Source organism: Canis lupus, chromosome 17, assembly GCF_003254725.2.
Source record: "Canis lupus dingo isolate Sandy chromosome 17, ASM325472v2, whole genome shotgun sequence".
NCBI lineage: Eukaryota > Metazoa > Chordata > Mammalia > Carnivora > Canidae > Canis > Canis lupus.
Genome location: NC_064259.1, coordinates 21,497,932 through 21,513,363, shown reverse-complemented (window position 1 = coordinate 21,513,363; position 15,432 = coordinate 21,497,932). Strand labels below are relative to the sequence as shown.

Sequence of the window (15,432 nt, the reverse complement as noted above, 5' to 3'; positions counted from 1 at the left end):
CAGCCAGTTCCTCTCATGGCCCAAGATGTGGGAGTTGCCATGGCTTCGGGGGCAGAGACAGGGAGCAGTGAATTTCAAGGGAGGGTTGCATTACATACCTTGGAGTCTGTCTTGGTTGCCACCTGCTTCCTGCTCTGTTTCCCAGAAAAGAGTATCCAAAGTCCCCATGCAAGGAAACCAAATAATAGTAGAAGGCTGACATACGGTGGAGGCGGCATGGCCAGCCCCCAAATCAGTGCCATTATTCAACCCAATGCTCCTCTCAACCCAATGCTCCTCTCAGCTCCTCTCCCTCAAGGCTGTGTGTGACCCCATATGACGTCACAATGGAAATTTCAAGGTAAACCTGACAGGGCCCAGCCAATGTCCGAGCTGCTGGCCTCTCTCCTCTGAGCCATACCCATCTGCTGCCCTTTTCTGCACCTGCTCACGGGTTCTGTCCTGACAATCAATGCTCAAGGAAGCCTCCTTTACAATTCTACTAGGATTTGGCTGGACAACTTGTCATAAAGTAGAGAATGTGGAGTCAAATTTCAAAGGCTCCAAGTCACCTCTCTTGCACTAAAGCATCTTCTCTGGAACCAGTCATTCCTTAGAGGTTCAGGTATGGTGTCATATGTTCCCAAATCACAAATTAGAATACAGAGTCAAATACATTTAAGAAAGCTTGGATATCTTAAGTAAACACTCTCAGAAAAATGTGATACATATAATTTCCTACTCCAAGGCTTAACCCATTTCTTAGTTGCTATAGCACTGAAACAGAGAAGAGATGTCACGTAGGGAAATTAAATAATCTCAGAGGATCACTCTACTCCAGAATCCAGGGTCTCATTTTCTAGAACATTTATTATATCATTACACCCAGAGCTACCTGGATTTTCTATGCTAATTCACTGTAAACAAAATTTACAAGGAATCGGCCTATGCTATAATAAAGATAAATAAAACTGGCCCGGGTATTTTTTCTTATGCCAATGTTAATCTGGAAAATCAATTCAATTAAATAACTGTTGAATAGCAGGCACTGTTTTTGAAAAAGGCAATTATGGTTCTCACTTTATACAATTTTCAGTCTATTGGTGCAGCCAAAGTAATATTCTCAGAAAGCCCATCAACAAGGAAATGGCTAAATAACATATGGTATGTCCAAATTATGAAATACTTTGCAGTCACTATAAAGATAATTATAAAGAGCCATACTTGTCAGGCTGAGCACACATTATGTGGCAATACTACTATATGCCACCTGGAGAGCTAAGGTTAGGGCCGGAGGTACAGTTTTGGTTCTTAGAATACATTTGCACGGTTTGACAAGGACTTTTTAAAAAAGATTTTATTTTTTTAAAGATTTTATTCATTTATTCATAGAGACACACAGAGAGAGAGAGAGAGAGAGAGAGGCAGAGACACAGGCAGACGGAGAAGCAGGCTCCATGCAGGAAGCTCGACGCGGGACTCGATTCCGGGTCTCCAGGACCACGCCCTGGACCGAAGGCGGCGCTAAACCGCTGAGCCACCCGGGCTCCCCAAAGATTTTATTTATTAATTTATTTATTTGAGAAAGAGAGAAAGAGAGAGATCAAAAGCGGTGGAGGGGGGAGTGGCAGAGGGAGAGGGAAAAGCAGGCTCCTCACTAAGCAGGGAGCCCAATGCAGGGCTCTATCCCAGAACCCCAGGATCATGACCTGAGCCAAAGGTAGACACTGAAGCCACCCAGGCACCCCACTTTTTTCTATGCGTATATAAAAATATATATTCTTAGTGTCTTGAATATTTACTCACCATTATGTTTGAGCCATCTATGCTCTTTGGTACACCTAGGATTCATTTTATTATTTCATTACACTGCATAACTACTGCATAACTTATTTTCCAATTACGATATTGACGGACATTTGGCTTGTTTTCCATGTCTGGCTATTATAGACAGTGCTGTTAAAAACATCCTTGCCCATGTATCTTGCTGGATATATATTCCTAGTTCTTTCCGGTAGCGGTTCTCAAGCTTTAATATACACCAAAATCACCAGGAGGGTTTGTTAAAACACAGACTGCTGGGCTCTCCCCCTAGTATTGCTGATTGAGTAAGTTTGGAGTGGATCTTAGGAATTTGGCATTTCTAAGGAGTTTCCAGGTGCTGCTGATGCTGCTGTTGGACCAAGGACGGCACATTAAGAATCCCTGCTCTAGGGCAGCCCCTGTGGCTCAGCGGTTTAGCGCCGCCTACAGCCCAGGGCGTGATCCTTGGAGACCCGGGATCGGTGAATGGCATTTCTTCCTGCCTCTTTTTCACACCAACGTGTGGTATTGTCAGGCTGTTTCATTTTAGCCAATCGGGTATATGTGGTAACGGTATTCCATTGCTTCACTTAAATTTCTCTGGTTACTAATAATTACTAACTTGTGAACACACTTTCATGAGTTAATTGGGCATTTTGTTTTTAAACATAATACTGTATTCTAGCTGCTAATATTTTGTTTAGGATTTTTGTTACCTATTTTCATGAGTGAGGCCATCCTATAATTTTTCTCTCTTGTTCTGTCTTTGTCAGGCTTTTGGTATGAGGGTTGTGCTAGACTCCTGAGTTGGGGAATGTTGTTTTGTCTTTTTCTGTAATGCCCTGAAAAAGTTTGCATCAGACTGGAACTACTTGATCCTTCAACATTTGCTATAATTTGTCGGCAAAGCCATACAGGCCTGGAGGTTTCTTTGAGTGAAGTTGTTTTTTTTTTTTTAAGATTTATTTATTTATTCATTCAGAGAGAGCAAGAGAGAGGCAGAGACACAGGCAGAGGGAGAAGCAGGCTCCACGCAGGGAGCCCGACGTGGGACTCGATCCCGGTCTCCAGGATCACATCCCGGGCTGCAGGCGGCGCCAAACCGCTGCGCCACCGGGGCTGCCCTTTGAGTGAAGATTTTTGACTAAAGATTTCATTTCCTTGCAGGTTACAATGCTATTGAGAATGTGTAAATTTTTTGAATCATCTTTGGTGTGTTATATTTTTTAGTGATTTTTCTTTTTTTTAAGATTTGTTTATTTATAAAGACACACAGAGAGAGAGAGAGGCAGAGCGACATAGGCAGAGGGAGAAGCAGGCTCCCTGCAAGAAGCCTGATGCAGAACTCCATCCCAGATCCCAGGATCAGGACCTGAGCACAAGGCAGAAGCTCAACCACTCACTGATCCACCCAGGCGTCCCTCTAGTAAGCTTTCTATTTAATCTACACTTTCAAATGTATTGACATAAAGTTATTCAAGCACAGTTCTGTCTCCTTGGTTTTATGATATTGGTTATTTGTGTCTTCTTGCTAAAGATATGTCAGTCTTAATTCTTTCAAAGGACCAATTTTCTGTATGTTTGCTTTCTACTTCAAGAATTTCTCTCTTTGTCTTTATTATTGCCTTACTTCTACTTTCGTTTTTGCCCCAGTTTTATTGGGACAGTTCTACTTCCTTTGGATTTATCTTGCTGTTTCGTTCCCCTAATTTCTTGAGATAAATGCCTAGATCATTCACTTTTAATCCCTTTTCCCTAACATATGCATTTGAGAGTATAAATTTTCTCCTAAGTACTACTTTAGCTTCATTCCACAAGTTATGATATGTAAAAATTTTATCATTCTCTTTCAACTGTTTTCTAATTTCCGTGATGATTTCTCCTTTAATCCATGGGTTATTTGGTAGTTCATTTTAAGTTTCTAAGCACAGGGGGATTTTCTAGTTATCTAACAAAGTTGCACTGTGGCCAGAATGTAGACTTTAATTTCACTCCCTTGAAATATTCTAAGACTTTATTCCCACTTCATGGTCAGTTAAAAAAATTATTTGCTTAAAAATACAATGTATTCGGCAGGTGTTAAAAATAGTCTCTTCAAGGACACCTCAGTCGGTTAAGCACTGGAATCTTGATTTCTGCTCAGGTCAAGATCTCAGGGTCCTGGGATGGAGGGCCACATCGTGCTCCACCCTCAGCAGGGAGTCTACTTGGGATTCTCTCTCTCTCTCTCTCTCCCTCTGCCCTCCCCTTGCACTCTCTCTCTCTCAAATAAACAAATCTTTAAAAGAAGTTTCTCCAGAGTTTTCCTTTGGTGGCGGGGGTGGGGGGAGCGTCTCTATGACCATTTGGTCAATTCTGTTCATCTCAGTGTTTTCAAGTCTATATTATTCCTTAACTTTTGTCTGCTTTTTTCCCACTAGTTACTAAGACAAGTATGTAAAATCTTTCATAATGATCGTGGGTGTATTTCCCCTTTGAACACGGAGGAGTTTTGCTTTATGTATTTTTAAGTGTTATTTAAAAACATTATTTATTCCTGGTGAATTAAATCTTGTATCACTATGAAGACCCTCTTTAACAATACTTTTAGCCTTTACTTCTTTTGTCTGATACTAATATTGCTATAGCAATATTCTCTTGACTGATACTTGCATAGTGTATCTTTTCCCTTTCTTTTACTTACAACTTTTCTATATCTTTTTGTTTTAATGTTGGATAAACAAAATCTAAATATATGCAATGTGCAAGAGACACATCTAAAACAAACAGATTTTATTGGAGCACTGATAGAGTAGGCAGTTAGGTAGACAGAAGCTGGAGGCAAGGATGGTGATAAATGGTTACACATTAGAAGCCTGAAGGGGGCACAGCATCTTGAAGTTGTGGCTTCCAGGACCCCTTGGCTAATAGACCAAGAGCCCCAGATGCAGGACGGGCCACTCTCCTCTCCCACCTCTGCTCCAGGGTAACCCCCAGACTCATTATAATGCATTCACGTTGTGTTTTAGCCCTACCCCCAATCCCAAGAGGGAAGGTTGCCCTGACGGTTCTGGGACAAACTTTGTAAAGTCAGAAACTAACCTCTCCCAACCTGTGGAAGGAGTCCCACAAAGGATTGGAAGCCTCCATTAGAGACCACCCCATACACACACACACATAAAAAGAAAAGACTCCTGTAACCTCGGGGCAGTTGCCACCACTGAGCCGGCCCACTCTCCCACCTTGAGGGTTTACTTCCTTAACAAACTGCTTTGTTCTTCCTACTTTCTTCTGTCTTCGTTTTTTAATTTTTTTTAAGTTTTTATTTTTTTAAAATTAAAAAAAAATTTTTTTTAATTTAAATTCAAGTTAGTTAATATATAGTGTATTATTCATTTCAGGGTGGAGTTTAGTGATTCATCAGTTGCATACAACACCGAGCACTCATTACATCACAGGCCCATCACCCAGTTACCCACCTCCTTCCCAACTGTCTTTATTAGAGTATGGATCCTCGTGGAAATTGTTCATAGGAAACCCAACAACTGAGACCTCCATTCATACAACACAGACTCTCCCACCCTGAACATCATGTATTCCATTTGCAGTTCCATTACATGTTCCATTATATTTAATGTCATCACTAAAGCATGAGATTCAAAATTACCCTTTTACTTGGCACTTTCTGTTTCACCCTGTTTTATATTTCGTTTTTTTTTTCTCATTTCTTGCCTTTTTGTTAGATAACTAGGTATTTTTAATGAATTACTCAATTTTTTCCCTTTATTCATTGGAAGATAAACTCTGGTCTTGTTCTTTTAGTGCAAGGATTGACAAATTATGGCCTGTGGGTCAAACCTAACCTGATGCCTGTTTTTTGGTAAATAACAATGTATTCCAGCACAGCCACACTCATTTTGCACATTGTCTATGTCTACTTTGATGCTATGACAGTAGGTAGTTAGAGCAAACACCACAGGGGGTCTGCAATGACTAAAATATTTACTATCTAGCCCTTTACAGATAATTTGCAACCCCATTTTTAGTGGGTATCCTTTGAAATGCAATGTATATATATACATTTTTTCTTAACATACCAAATTCTTAAAACCTCCTCTTTATGGATGATAAATCAAGTCCCTCAAAATCTTTTTTTGTTTTTAAGATTTATAATTCATGAGAGACCCAGAGAAAGAGAGGCAGAGACATAGAGGGAGAAGCAGGCTCCCAACAGGGAGCCTGATGCAGGACTCGATCCCAGAACCCAAGGATCATGACCTGAGCCCAAGGCAGATGCTCAACCACTGAGTCACCCAGGTGTCCCCCTCGGAATATTTTAATTATATTTTCCCCTTCCCGCATAGACATTATTGTACTCAGGAATTTTATTTTCTTAATAAACTCTGTTTTGGAATCATTTTAGATTCACAGAAAAGTTGCAAAGATAGCGGTGAGTCCATGTATGCCCTTCACTCAGCTTCACCTAACGTTGCTGTAGAACGTTGGTACATTTGTTAAATCTATGTGATAACATTGGTACATTTACTTTTAACTAAATGCCAAACTTCATTCAGATTTCACCAATTTTCCCACTTACATCCTTTTTTTTGCCTAGGATCCAATCGAGGGTCCATGTTGGATTTAGTTGTCATGCCTCCTTAATCCCCTTGGTCTATGACAGTTTCTCAGTCTTTCCTTGTTTTCTCTGACCGTGACAGTTTTGAGGAGTACTGGCAGGTTCTTAAATTTAGGTTTCTGTTTTCTGTATGCTTAGACTGAGGTTCTGTGTTTTGGGGGAAAAAAACCACAGAGGCGACATGCCCCTCTCATTACATCACATCAGGCAGTACATGAGATCAGCTGGGTGTTGCTAATCTTCATGACCTGGCTAAGGTTGTGCTGGCCAAGTTTCTCCTGCATGGAGCTCTCTTTTTTCTCTTTCTATTCTAAGTGCTTTGGCAGCAAGCCCCTAAGTGGAGCCTACATTGTGGCTGGAAGGAGTGAGAGGTGGAGTGGGGTATATCTACACAATGTTGTTGTTGTTTTTTAAAGATTTTCTTTATTTATTCATGAGAAACAGAGAGAGAGAGAGACAGAGAGAGAGGGGCAGAGACACAGGCAGAGGGAGAAGCAGGCTCCATGCTAGAAGCCCCATGTGGGACTCGATCCTGGGTCTCCAGGACCACTCCCGGAGCTGAAGGCGGCGCTAAACCGCTGAGCCACCTGGGCTGCCCTATCTACACAATGTTATTTGGAATTCTTGTATAGAGAAAATTTGTCTCCTCTTATTTGTTCAATTCTTTTGTTATAGCAGTACAAACTCATGCATACTTATTTTGTACTTTGTGTTTTAGTCCAATACAACATTATTTCTTTTGTTGCTCAAATTGTTCCAACTTTGGCCTTTGGGAGCTCTCTCGGGTTGGCTCCTTTTTCCTTTCAATATGACCCAATCCTTTTGTTTTTATGGATGCTTTTTACTTTCTGGCCTTACAAGATGCTCCTGGCTCCCCTGCCTGTCTCTTTCTCCCATGACGGAGCAATGTAGTCACTAGTTTACAGGTAAGCCCCAATCTTCTCTCTTCCAGGAAAGAAATATTTTACACTGCCTAGATTCAGTGCCTGAGATTGACCCACCTGTCCAAATTATAGCTGAATTGGGATCAGATATTAGACATTTGCTGTGTTCCATCCCTGGAGCCACATTGGGGCCCCGTAATCACCGGCCTTACTGTCCCACGTGCCTGGCCCCAGCCTATCTACTATTCAAGACCAACTACGTTACGAAAAGAACAGTTATTTGGAGGAGAGATCGTGGGCTCCAGTTTTTAATATAGTAAGTTTGAAATATATGCAATATCCAAATATCTTCCACCCTTACCTCTTACTTGTCTTCAAGCAATTGAGTATAGCAGGAAATTGTTGACTTCGTCTTCCACAATCCAATCTTCTGGGACAATCCCAGTCTTCTGGGACAAATCCTTCCATCATTTCAGCAGAATTACTGCCTTGTGTTGTTGATAACAGATTACACCTTTCTTATCTCAGAAGTTTACTTTCTCCAAAATAATGGTAAATGTTGTCATCCTACCATTTGTCTCTGCATAATTCTAAAAAATCTTTGAATCTCTTTAGCTCTGCCTAGAGGTCAGATTCTATTGACAATGACCTGACTCTCTGATATTGGAACCACAACAGTGTCCGAACATTTCCAAGTTTTCTTTGGATGTTCCATCACCCTACCTCAACCTCCTTTCTTCCAAAATTTTCCTTGACTCTTGGCCTACCTTATAATATCCCCCCAAATAATTCTGGCAGCTCTCCGTACCTAGCTTGCTGTTCGAATCCACTTCAACTCTCTCTGTCTTGTGTTGGAATTGTTCCTATGTTCTCATGAATTCCTGGGGGTGGGCATCAGACCATAGCCATCTTATCTCCTCCATATGCTTGACTGTCTCCAGCACCTACTCCACCTAGTTCGTTACACCTGAACATCTTACACAACTGTCCAGCAGTTGAATCAACTTGATAGCATTGCACCATTCAAGTACATGGCAAAAAACCAAACCAAACCTAACCAAACCAAAACAACCTCTGGACTTCTACAGTCCTCCTGCATCCATCCTTGGGGAAATATGACCCTGAATCATATCCATTCCACATGTGGAAGTGGGGCTACTGCACATGCTGGCATCATTGACAGGATCAAGGGGGTACTTTTCCCTCTCCAGTACTAGAAAGCTGGGTATCTCTTCTACCCTGACCCAGCTGTGATGCCAAGAAGAGAGAGGAATTTACCCAAAGAAAACACAAGCAGGAGAGTTCAGGGTAAAAAGAAGCAGAGAGCTTTTGCAGGAAGACCCTTTCTTCACTGTACACATTTTGAGCCATAGAGTTAGGAAGAGGCGTTTTGGAGGATGAAAAACAAAGGGATGACACTGAGAAGTCAGGGGAGTAGTGGCTGAGGAAAGTGGCACTGCTTAAGGATCTAAGGTCCAATGTAAATGTACAGCAGGAAAAGAGAGCTCAGATAGAGGCTGGAGGCACACAGACATTTAGAGAGCACTTACAGCTGCCTTTGAGAAGTGGGTTACTCGGGATCCCTGGGTGGCTCAGTGATTTAGCCGCTGCCTTCCGCCTACGACAAGATCCTGGAGTCCTGGGATCAAATCCCACATCAGACTCCCTGCATGGAGTCCGCTTCTGCCTCTCTCTCTGTGTCTCTAACTAATGAAGAAAATTAAAAAAAAAAAAAGTTGGCTACTCTATGCTTATAAAACTAAAATCTGTTTGGCTTCTTGGAGGCCACTCTAGTGCCTCAAGTTTCCAGAGAGCTTCAGAGGTTTTACATGTGTGTACTTCTCGGGCACAAGGGGGAGCCAACTCTCTATTCTCAGAATCGTATATCCTAGGCACCAAACAGCTGGCATGGGTCTGGGATGAGCAAGGTTTGCCTTTGATATATCAAAACAGGTGACAGCTGATGTCTAAAATGGACAGAATACGGCTTTATTTCTTTTAGATTTTATTTATTTCTTCAAGAGAGAGGAGAGAGAGAGCATGAGCAGGAGTGGGGGAGAGCAGAGGAAGAGGGAGAAGCCGACTCCTCACTGAGCAGGGAGCCTGACCCAGGGCTCGATCCAGGACCCCAGGATCATGACCTGAGCTGAAGGCAGACACTTAAAACTGACTCAGCCACCCAGGCACCCCCAGACAGGACACATAAAACTGACTCAGCCACCCAGGCACCCCCAGACAGGGGCTTCTGAGTGTTTGTCATGTCTCACCACCAAAGGCTCTTCAGCACCCCAGAGTTCCTTATGTTCCCCTTACACACTTGGGCAGGGTCTAACCTGTGGATGTAGTTTTCATTCTAGTGATAAGGAACCTGTCCTGCCTAATTGGGATTCTTTTTCTGGGTGTCCTATGTTGGGGACACAAGTTTTTCCCTCTTCCTCTGGAATTATCTATGTTCCCCGCTCTCCTTCTTTGTGTGATTCTGTGCAGGTGCGCACACACATGAACCTAGGTATTGGAGATGAGGATACAGAGAGGTTGGAATAAGGTCTGGATCAGTGGCCAGTGAAATGGGCTTGGTGGGGACAGAGGGAGGAGTAAAGAAACAAACCGGTTGTTGGGACCAACCATGCCACTCATCTTCTCCCACCTCTAATTTATTGATTCTGATCTACTGAGTGAGGAAGGTTAACTTTCCAAAACAAGGCATTTCACTTTATTTCTGAAGTCAGAACATGCCAGTAACAGTGGAGACCGCTAAGAACTTCCCCAAGATAGAGAGGCTCTTTCTCCCCATCCTGGGCTGCGGGTGGCACGGGGACTGGGCCTCTCCTCCCACCACACGTGCTGCTAGTCCAATGGGCCTCCGAGGGCTTCACCGCCCAGAAACACCAGTTCACACCAGTTCACAGCAGGGCAGGCTCTAGTGCTTCCAAGGGGTCCGTGCTGCGCTTGCGCCCTGGCCCGGTGAGGGCGCTCCTGACAGCCTCACAGACTGACGGAGCTGCAGCCAGGTGCGCCTGCGCCTCAAGGATGGAACACCGGAACAGGAGGCTCAGCAGGGCTATGGGGATCACCTGTGGGGAAGAGGTCGGGACACCTGAAGCCCGAGAGAGTGAGGCCATGGGGAAGGAACCCTGGAAGACCCAGAGTGTAGCGTGTGGGAGGGAGTCAGAAGCCACTAGGTTGGACGCTAGGATAGAAGAGAGTTACCAACACCAGAAATTGTAGTGAGGTGGGTTAAGAACAGAGAGAAGCCTTCACCCGGACCCGAAAACTCCTATTCATCTTTAAGACCCAGTTCGAAGGCCCCCTTCCCCCTTTCCTGACTCCCCTCCTAAGCAGAACTGAAGGCCCCATTTCTGCACCCCTCTGACGCCATTCGCACGTCTGTGCCTCCTGTCACAATCACGTCTCCCTCAGGAACAGGGAGCTTCTTGGCAGAATGTCACTGAGCCTTGTAAACCCAGTACCAAGCAGAATTTCTCCTACATACAAAGGACTCGCTAAATGTTTGCTGAATGACAAGCTGCCGGCAGGATACCTGTTCCTTCTCGTGTGCGGTCTGGATGTGGACGGAGATCGGAGAAGCCCGAATATCATCCGACAGTGGCTGGGGGAAGTGGATCACCTGGAGGAGGGTCTCGATGCACCGAGCCTTGGGCTGTCCAGAGAACCGCTGTGGAAGAAGTGGGAAGGTCAGTGCTGGGCTAGGAAGCCAGGGGGAGTGGAGAATGGAGTCGAGGAGGAGAAAGAAGTGGGAGATGGGACAGGTGCATGGGATCCTGAAGACTGGCCATGGAGGCTGTAGAGAATTGGTCCCTATAGGTGATCCCAAACTCACAGTCCCCAGGTGTGAAGAAAAAGGGTTAGTGGTGGGCTTTGATTGGCTAGGTTAAACTGAAGGACTTTTTAAAGATTTTATGTATTTATTCAGGAGAGATACAGAGAGAAAAGCAGAGACATAGGCAGAGGGAGAAGCAGGCTCCGTGCAGGAAGCCTGATGTGGGACTCGATCCTGGGACCCTGGGATCACGCCCTGAGCCAAAGGCAGATGCTCAACCACTGAGCCACCCAAGCGTCCCAAACTGGAGGATTAAGAGCAAATTGGTCATACTTTCAGCCAAATCGCCAGCAGCCCCTCCTGGTTTCTTCCTTAACCCCATCCATCTTTTACACCTCTGCCAAGACTGCTCACCTGCCAAAGCTGATCCTGTTTTGTCACCACCCTTTCCCTCTGCTAGCTCAGCACTGCCCAACAGAAATATAATGTGAGCCACATATGTAATTTAAGATTTTCTAAGTGCTGCATTAAAAAAGAAACAGGTGAGGGCTGCCTAGGTGGCTCAGTTGGTTGGGCATCTGCATCCAGCTCATGTCCTGGGATCCAGTCCTGCATCAGGCTCACCACTCAGTGGGGAGTCTGCCTCTCCCTCTCCATCTGCCTCTGCCTCTTCTGCCAGCTCATGCTCTCTCTCTCTCTCTCTCTCTCTCAAATAAATAACAAAATCTTTAAAAAGAGAGAGAGAGAGAAAGAGGGGGAATTAAAAAGAAACAGAGGGCAGCCCTGGTGGCTTCTGTTTTGCTCTAGTACATTTGAACTGGACGTTCCTTGAAATTCTACTGGACTTCGGCAAGGATCATACAGTTAGACACTTCATTGTTCTTTTTTCAATGTAGGTTTTGTCTCTCCTCCACTAGATGAGCCACTCTGGAATGGCAAAGACTGGATCATACTCTGGATATATCTCTGATTTCCCCTAAACATACGAACCCCAGGAACTAAAAAAGCATAAAGCACTTTTCTTTTCCTGGTTGGTTGGTTCTACTCATTTGAGAAGGTTGTTTTAGGGATGCGGCGGGTGTTCACTAAATGCTCATTGATTGACTGATTCCCTTTATGTAGAGTTCTGAGACTTAGCAAATAAAAATACAGCAAAATAGGAATTTCAAATGAATAATGAAAAATATAGGATTAGTATGCCTCAACTCTTGCACCGGACATACTTATACTTAAAAAAAAAAAAAAAATCCTTTCATGACCATCTGTTGTGCTCTCTGCTCAGCAGCCATTCCTCATCCTCCTAGTACCAGCACCTTGATCTTCCTCTGGGGAACTATGGCTCTGCCGTTCTGAGGCCATGCTGTTTGTCTGAGGCTCCCTTCCCACCCTATTCCTCCAGTGCCATCCCATGGCGAGAGCACATGAGCCAGGCCTGGGTAGAGAGCTGCTTTCCCCTGGAGAATAGTGACTGGCTCAGGAATGGCATGTGACCCAAGACAAGCCAGCAAGAGCCCTTCCTGCCAGGCATTCGTGGGAATCACAGGGACAGATAAACTCTCCTTCCACTTGGGTTGCTACCTTGGTGGGATGCTAGGCTGGCACTGCTGGCGGCCAGTTATGCCACCTACTGGAGAAAACCTGCCTGAGAATGAGAGGGACACAGAGGAAAGTAAAGGGCTGACATTCTGGAGCACATTGCTTTGAGTATCTGGATCCAGCTCCCCTGAGACTTCAGTTACATGGGCCGGTCATTTGCCTTGTTTAGCTTAAACCACTATGGATTAGACTTCTGTCACATACTTGTAACTGAAATAATCTTGTCTGATAGTTATAATCTCAGACATTTACCCATGCATGCACATACACTCCCTAGAGTGGAGGATGACTCTGATAGGAGGAAGTGGAGGTGCAGGAGAAAAGTCAGCCCTTAGCCCCACGTGTCCCCTTATCTCTGTGGCAGTCTAGGCATGAGACCAGGCCCAACACAGCCCCACACAGCCCCGACCCATCATGGCCTACCTGCAGCATGGCCAGCGCCCGCCAGAAGAGCTTAGATTGCAGATGCGGAGGTCCAACATGTGGTTTTGGAGGATCTTCCCAAGAAGCACATGGGCCCCTGTGCTCACAGTATTCAGTATCCACTTGGTGCTTAGCTCATGCTGGAACTTCTAAATAGGGCACACATACGGGGGTAACGGAAATTAGAGGAGGGTAGAGCAACAGGGTGAATAGGGCCCTATTGTCACGTGGGAATCCAGGGATCAAAAAAGAGAGACCCAAATACAGACGTAATTTGTTTCAGCAACCCAGAGTTTAGATATTAGGATAGTCCCAGTCAAACCTGGTGGTGTCCCACATTTATGGTTTTGATCCCTAGGTACACAGATATCTTCTCTGAGTTCTTCCACAGAAGGGTTTTGCGCGTATCAGAACTTTCCTTCTGCTCTCCAGGTACCTGATACGAGGAGTCAAAGTCCTGGGCATCGTTCCATGAAACCAAAGGCCTCTCGGGAGCAGATAGTGTCTTATTCTGCTCCAGAGCCCCAATCTTTTTGATAATGGCTGATACATGGTTACTGATCAATACATGTTTGTTGAGAATTAATTCAATTTAACAATTATAACAACCTAATGAAATAGGATTTTCTATCCTCATTTTTACATATGTGGAAATTAGAGGTTAGAAATAAAGTAACTTGAGGGCCTGGGTGGCTCATCAGTTAAGCATCTGACTCTTGATTTTGGCTCAGGTCATGATCTCAAGGTCGTGGGATCAAGCCCTGTGCTGGGCTCCACATTCAGCAGGGAGTCTGCTGGACATTTCTTCTCCCTCTGCCCCTCCTCCCACTGCTGATTCTCCCTCTTTTCTCTCGCTCCCTCTCTCAAATAAATAAACAAATCTTTAAAAAAAGAAAAAAAAGTAAAGTAACTTGAATAAGTTTATATGATAGTGAGATGCAGAATCAGGACCTAAATTCAGGTCTTCTAATTGGTGATGAGGGCGCTTCCTACTTGGCCACAGTCATCTCCTGGGTGAATAAGATAATGTATGTGAAAGCACACTGAAAACTAAAACGCTGCACAAACACATAGTACTGTGAGTATAAACGCCACCTGTCCTTAGCCCTCATCTCTTGCTCTTATAACATCTATTACTGCGCTTTGCATCTATTACTGTAACAGGAGTCCAGACAAGGAATTGAGAGGATTAATTACTGGGTCCTGGCCAGGCAAGGGAACAGGCTACCACTACTTCTGCCTCCTTCTGGCATTCTACAAATAGCAGGTCACACACACCCCTTGCAGAGGGTATACTGAAAATACTTAACAAGGGATTGACAAGGACATGAGTACTGTATAAGTACATTTGCAATGATGGGGATGGAGCTAGAGACTATTATTCTAAGTGAAGTAAATCAATCAGAGAAAGATAAATACCATATGATTTCACTCATGTGGAATTTAAGAAACAAAACAAACAAGCAAAGGGAAAAAAAGAGAGAGAAGAGAGACAAATCAGGAAACAGACTCTTAACTATAGAGAACAAACTGATGGTCACCAGAGGGGAGGTAGGTGGGGGATGGGTTAAACAGGTGATGGGGATGAAGGAGTGCACTTGCTGTGATGAACACAGGGTGTTGTCTGGAAGTGCTGAATCACTATACTGTACACCTGAAATGTATATGACACTAGATTAACTGACAGGAATGAATGAATGAATGAATGAATGAATGAGTTTATTTTTTTAATTTTCTTTTTCATGAGAGACATAAAGAGAGAGGCAGAGATGTAGGCAGAGGGAGAAGCAGGCTCCATGCAGGAAGCCTGATGTGGTCCTTGATTCCGGGACTCTAGGATCATGCCCTGAGCCAAAGGCCAACGCTCAACCGCTGAGCCACCCAGGTGTCCCTATTAACAGGAATTTAAATAAAAACAGGAAGAAAAAAAAAAGATATTGTGGTTCATTTGGCCAAAAGAGAGAAAGAGAAAGAGCACAGAAATCTGACCAATCTAAATGAAGCTAGCTAGTAGGCAGTACACAGACTGCCCAGTGGGAAAGAGAGCAATCAATTCTGGGTTATATCATTTATGTCACTAACCATTACATAACCATTTAGGCCACTATCATTAACACAAAATATTTTAAAAAGGGACACCTGGGTGGCTCAGCACTTGAGCATCTGCCTTTGCCTCAGGGCATGATCCCTGGGTCCAGAATCAAGTCCTGCATTGGGCTCCCTGTGTGGAGCCTGCTTCTCCCTCTGCCTGTGTCTCTGCTTCTTTCTCTATGTCTCTCATGAATAAATAAATAAAATCTTTAAAAAATATATTTTAAAGTGTACATAATCTGAATCCAGACACATTCATT

General features: G+C 44.0%; 2 protein-coding genes and 1 long non-coding RNA gene across 4 annotated transcripts in view; 1 reads left to right on the top strand and 2 right to left on the bottom strand.

The window, feature by feature from the left end:
• The window catches only part of C17H2orf16 (chromosome 17 C2orf16 homolog), an 84,247-nt gene extending 83,871 nt beyond the window's left edge, over positions 1-376 (bottom strand). Inside the window, 1 exon segment of the mRNA XM_035700422.2 lies at positions 99-376. Within this exon segment, the coding sequence (XP_035556315.2) occupies positions 99-242 (144 nt within the window). The 5' untranslated portion in view covers positions 243-376.
• A 98-nt stretch (positions 377-474) lies between these two features.
• Positions 475-14,313, top strand: LOC118351099 (uncharacterized). 2 transcript variants are annotated; one of them, XR_004805917.2, is made up of 4 exons: positions 475-604; positions 1,372-3,208; positions 10,779-10,976; positions 13,440-14,313. It is a non-coding gene; the product is annotated as an uncharacterized LOC118351099 (long non-coding RNA). The 2 variants fall into 2 exon arrangements; XR_007403323.1 differs by lacking the exon at positions 13,440-14,313 and adding an exon at positions 11,959-13,126.
• The window catches only part of GCKR (glucokinase regulator), a 31,256-nt gene continuing 20,363 nt past the window's right edge, over positions 4,540-15,432 (bottom strand). The window contains 4 exon segments of the mRNA XM_025454327.3: positions 4,540-10,355; positions 10,823-10,957; positions 13,082-13,116; positions 13,119-13,230. Of these exon segments, the coding sequence (XP_025310112.2) occupies positions 10,185-10,355; positions 10,823-10,957; positions 13,082-13,116; positions 13,119-13,230 (453 nt within the window). The 3' untranslated portion in view covers positions 4,540-10,184.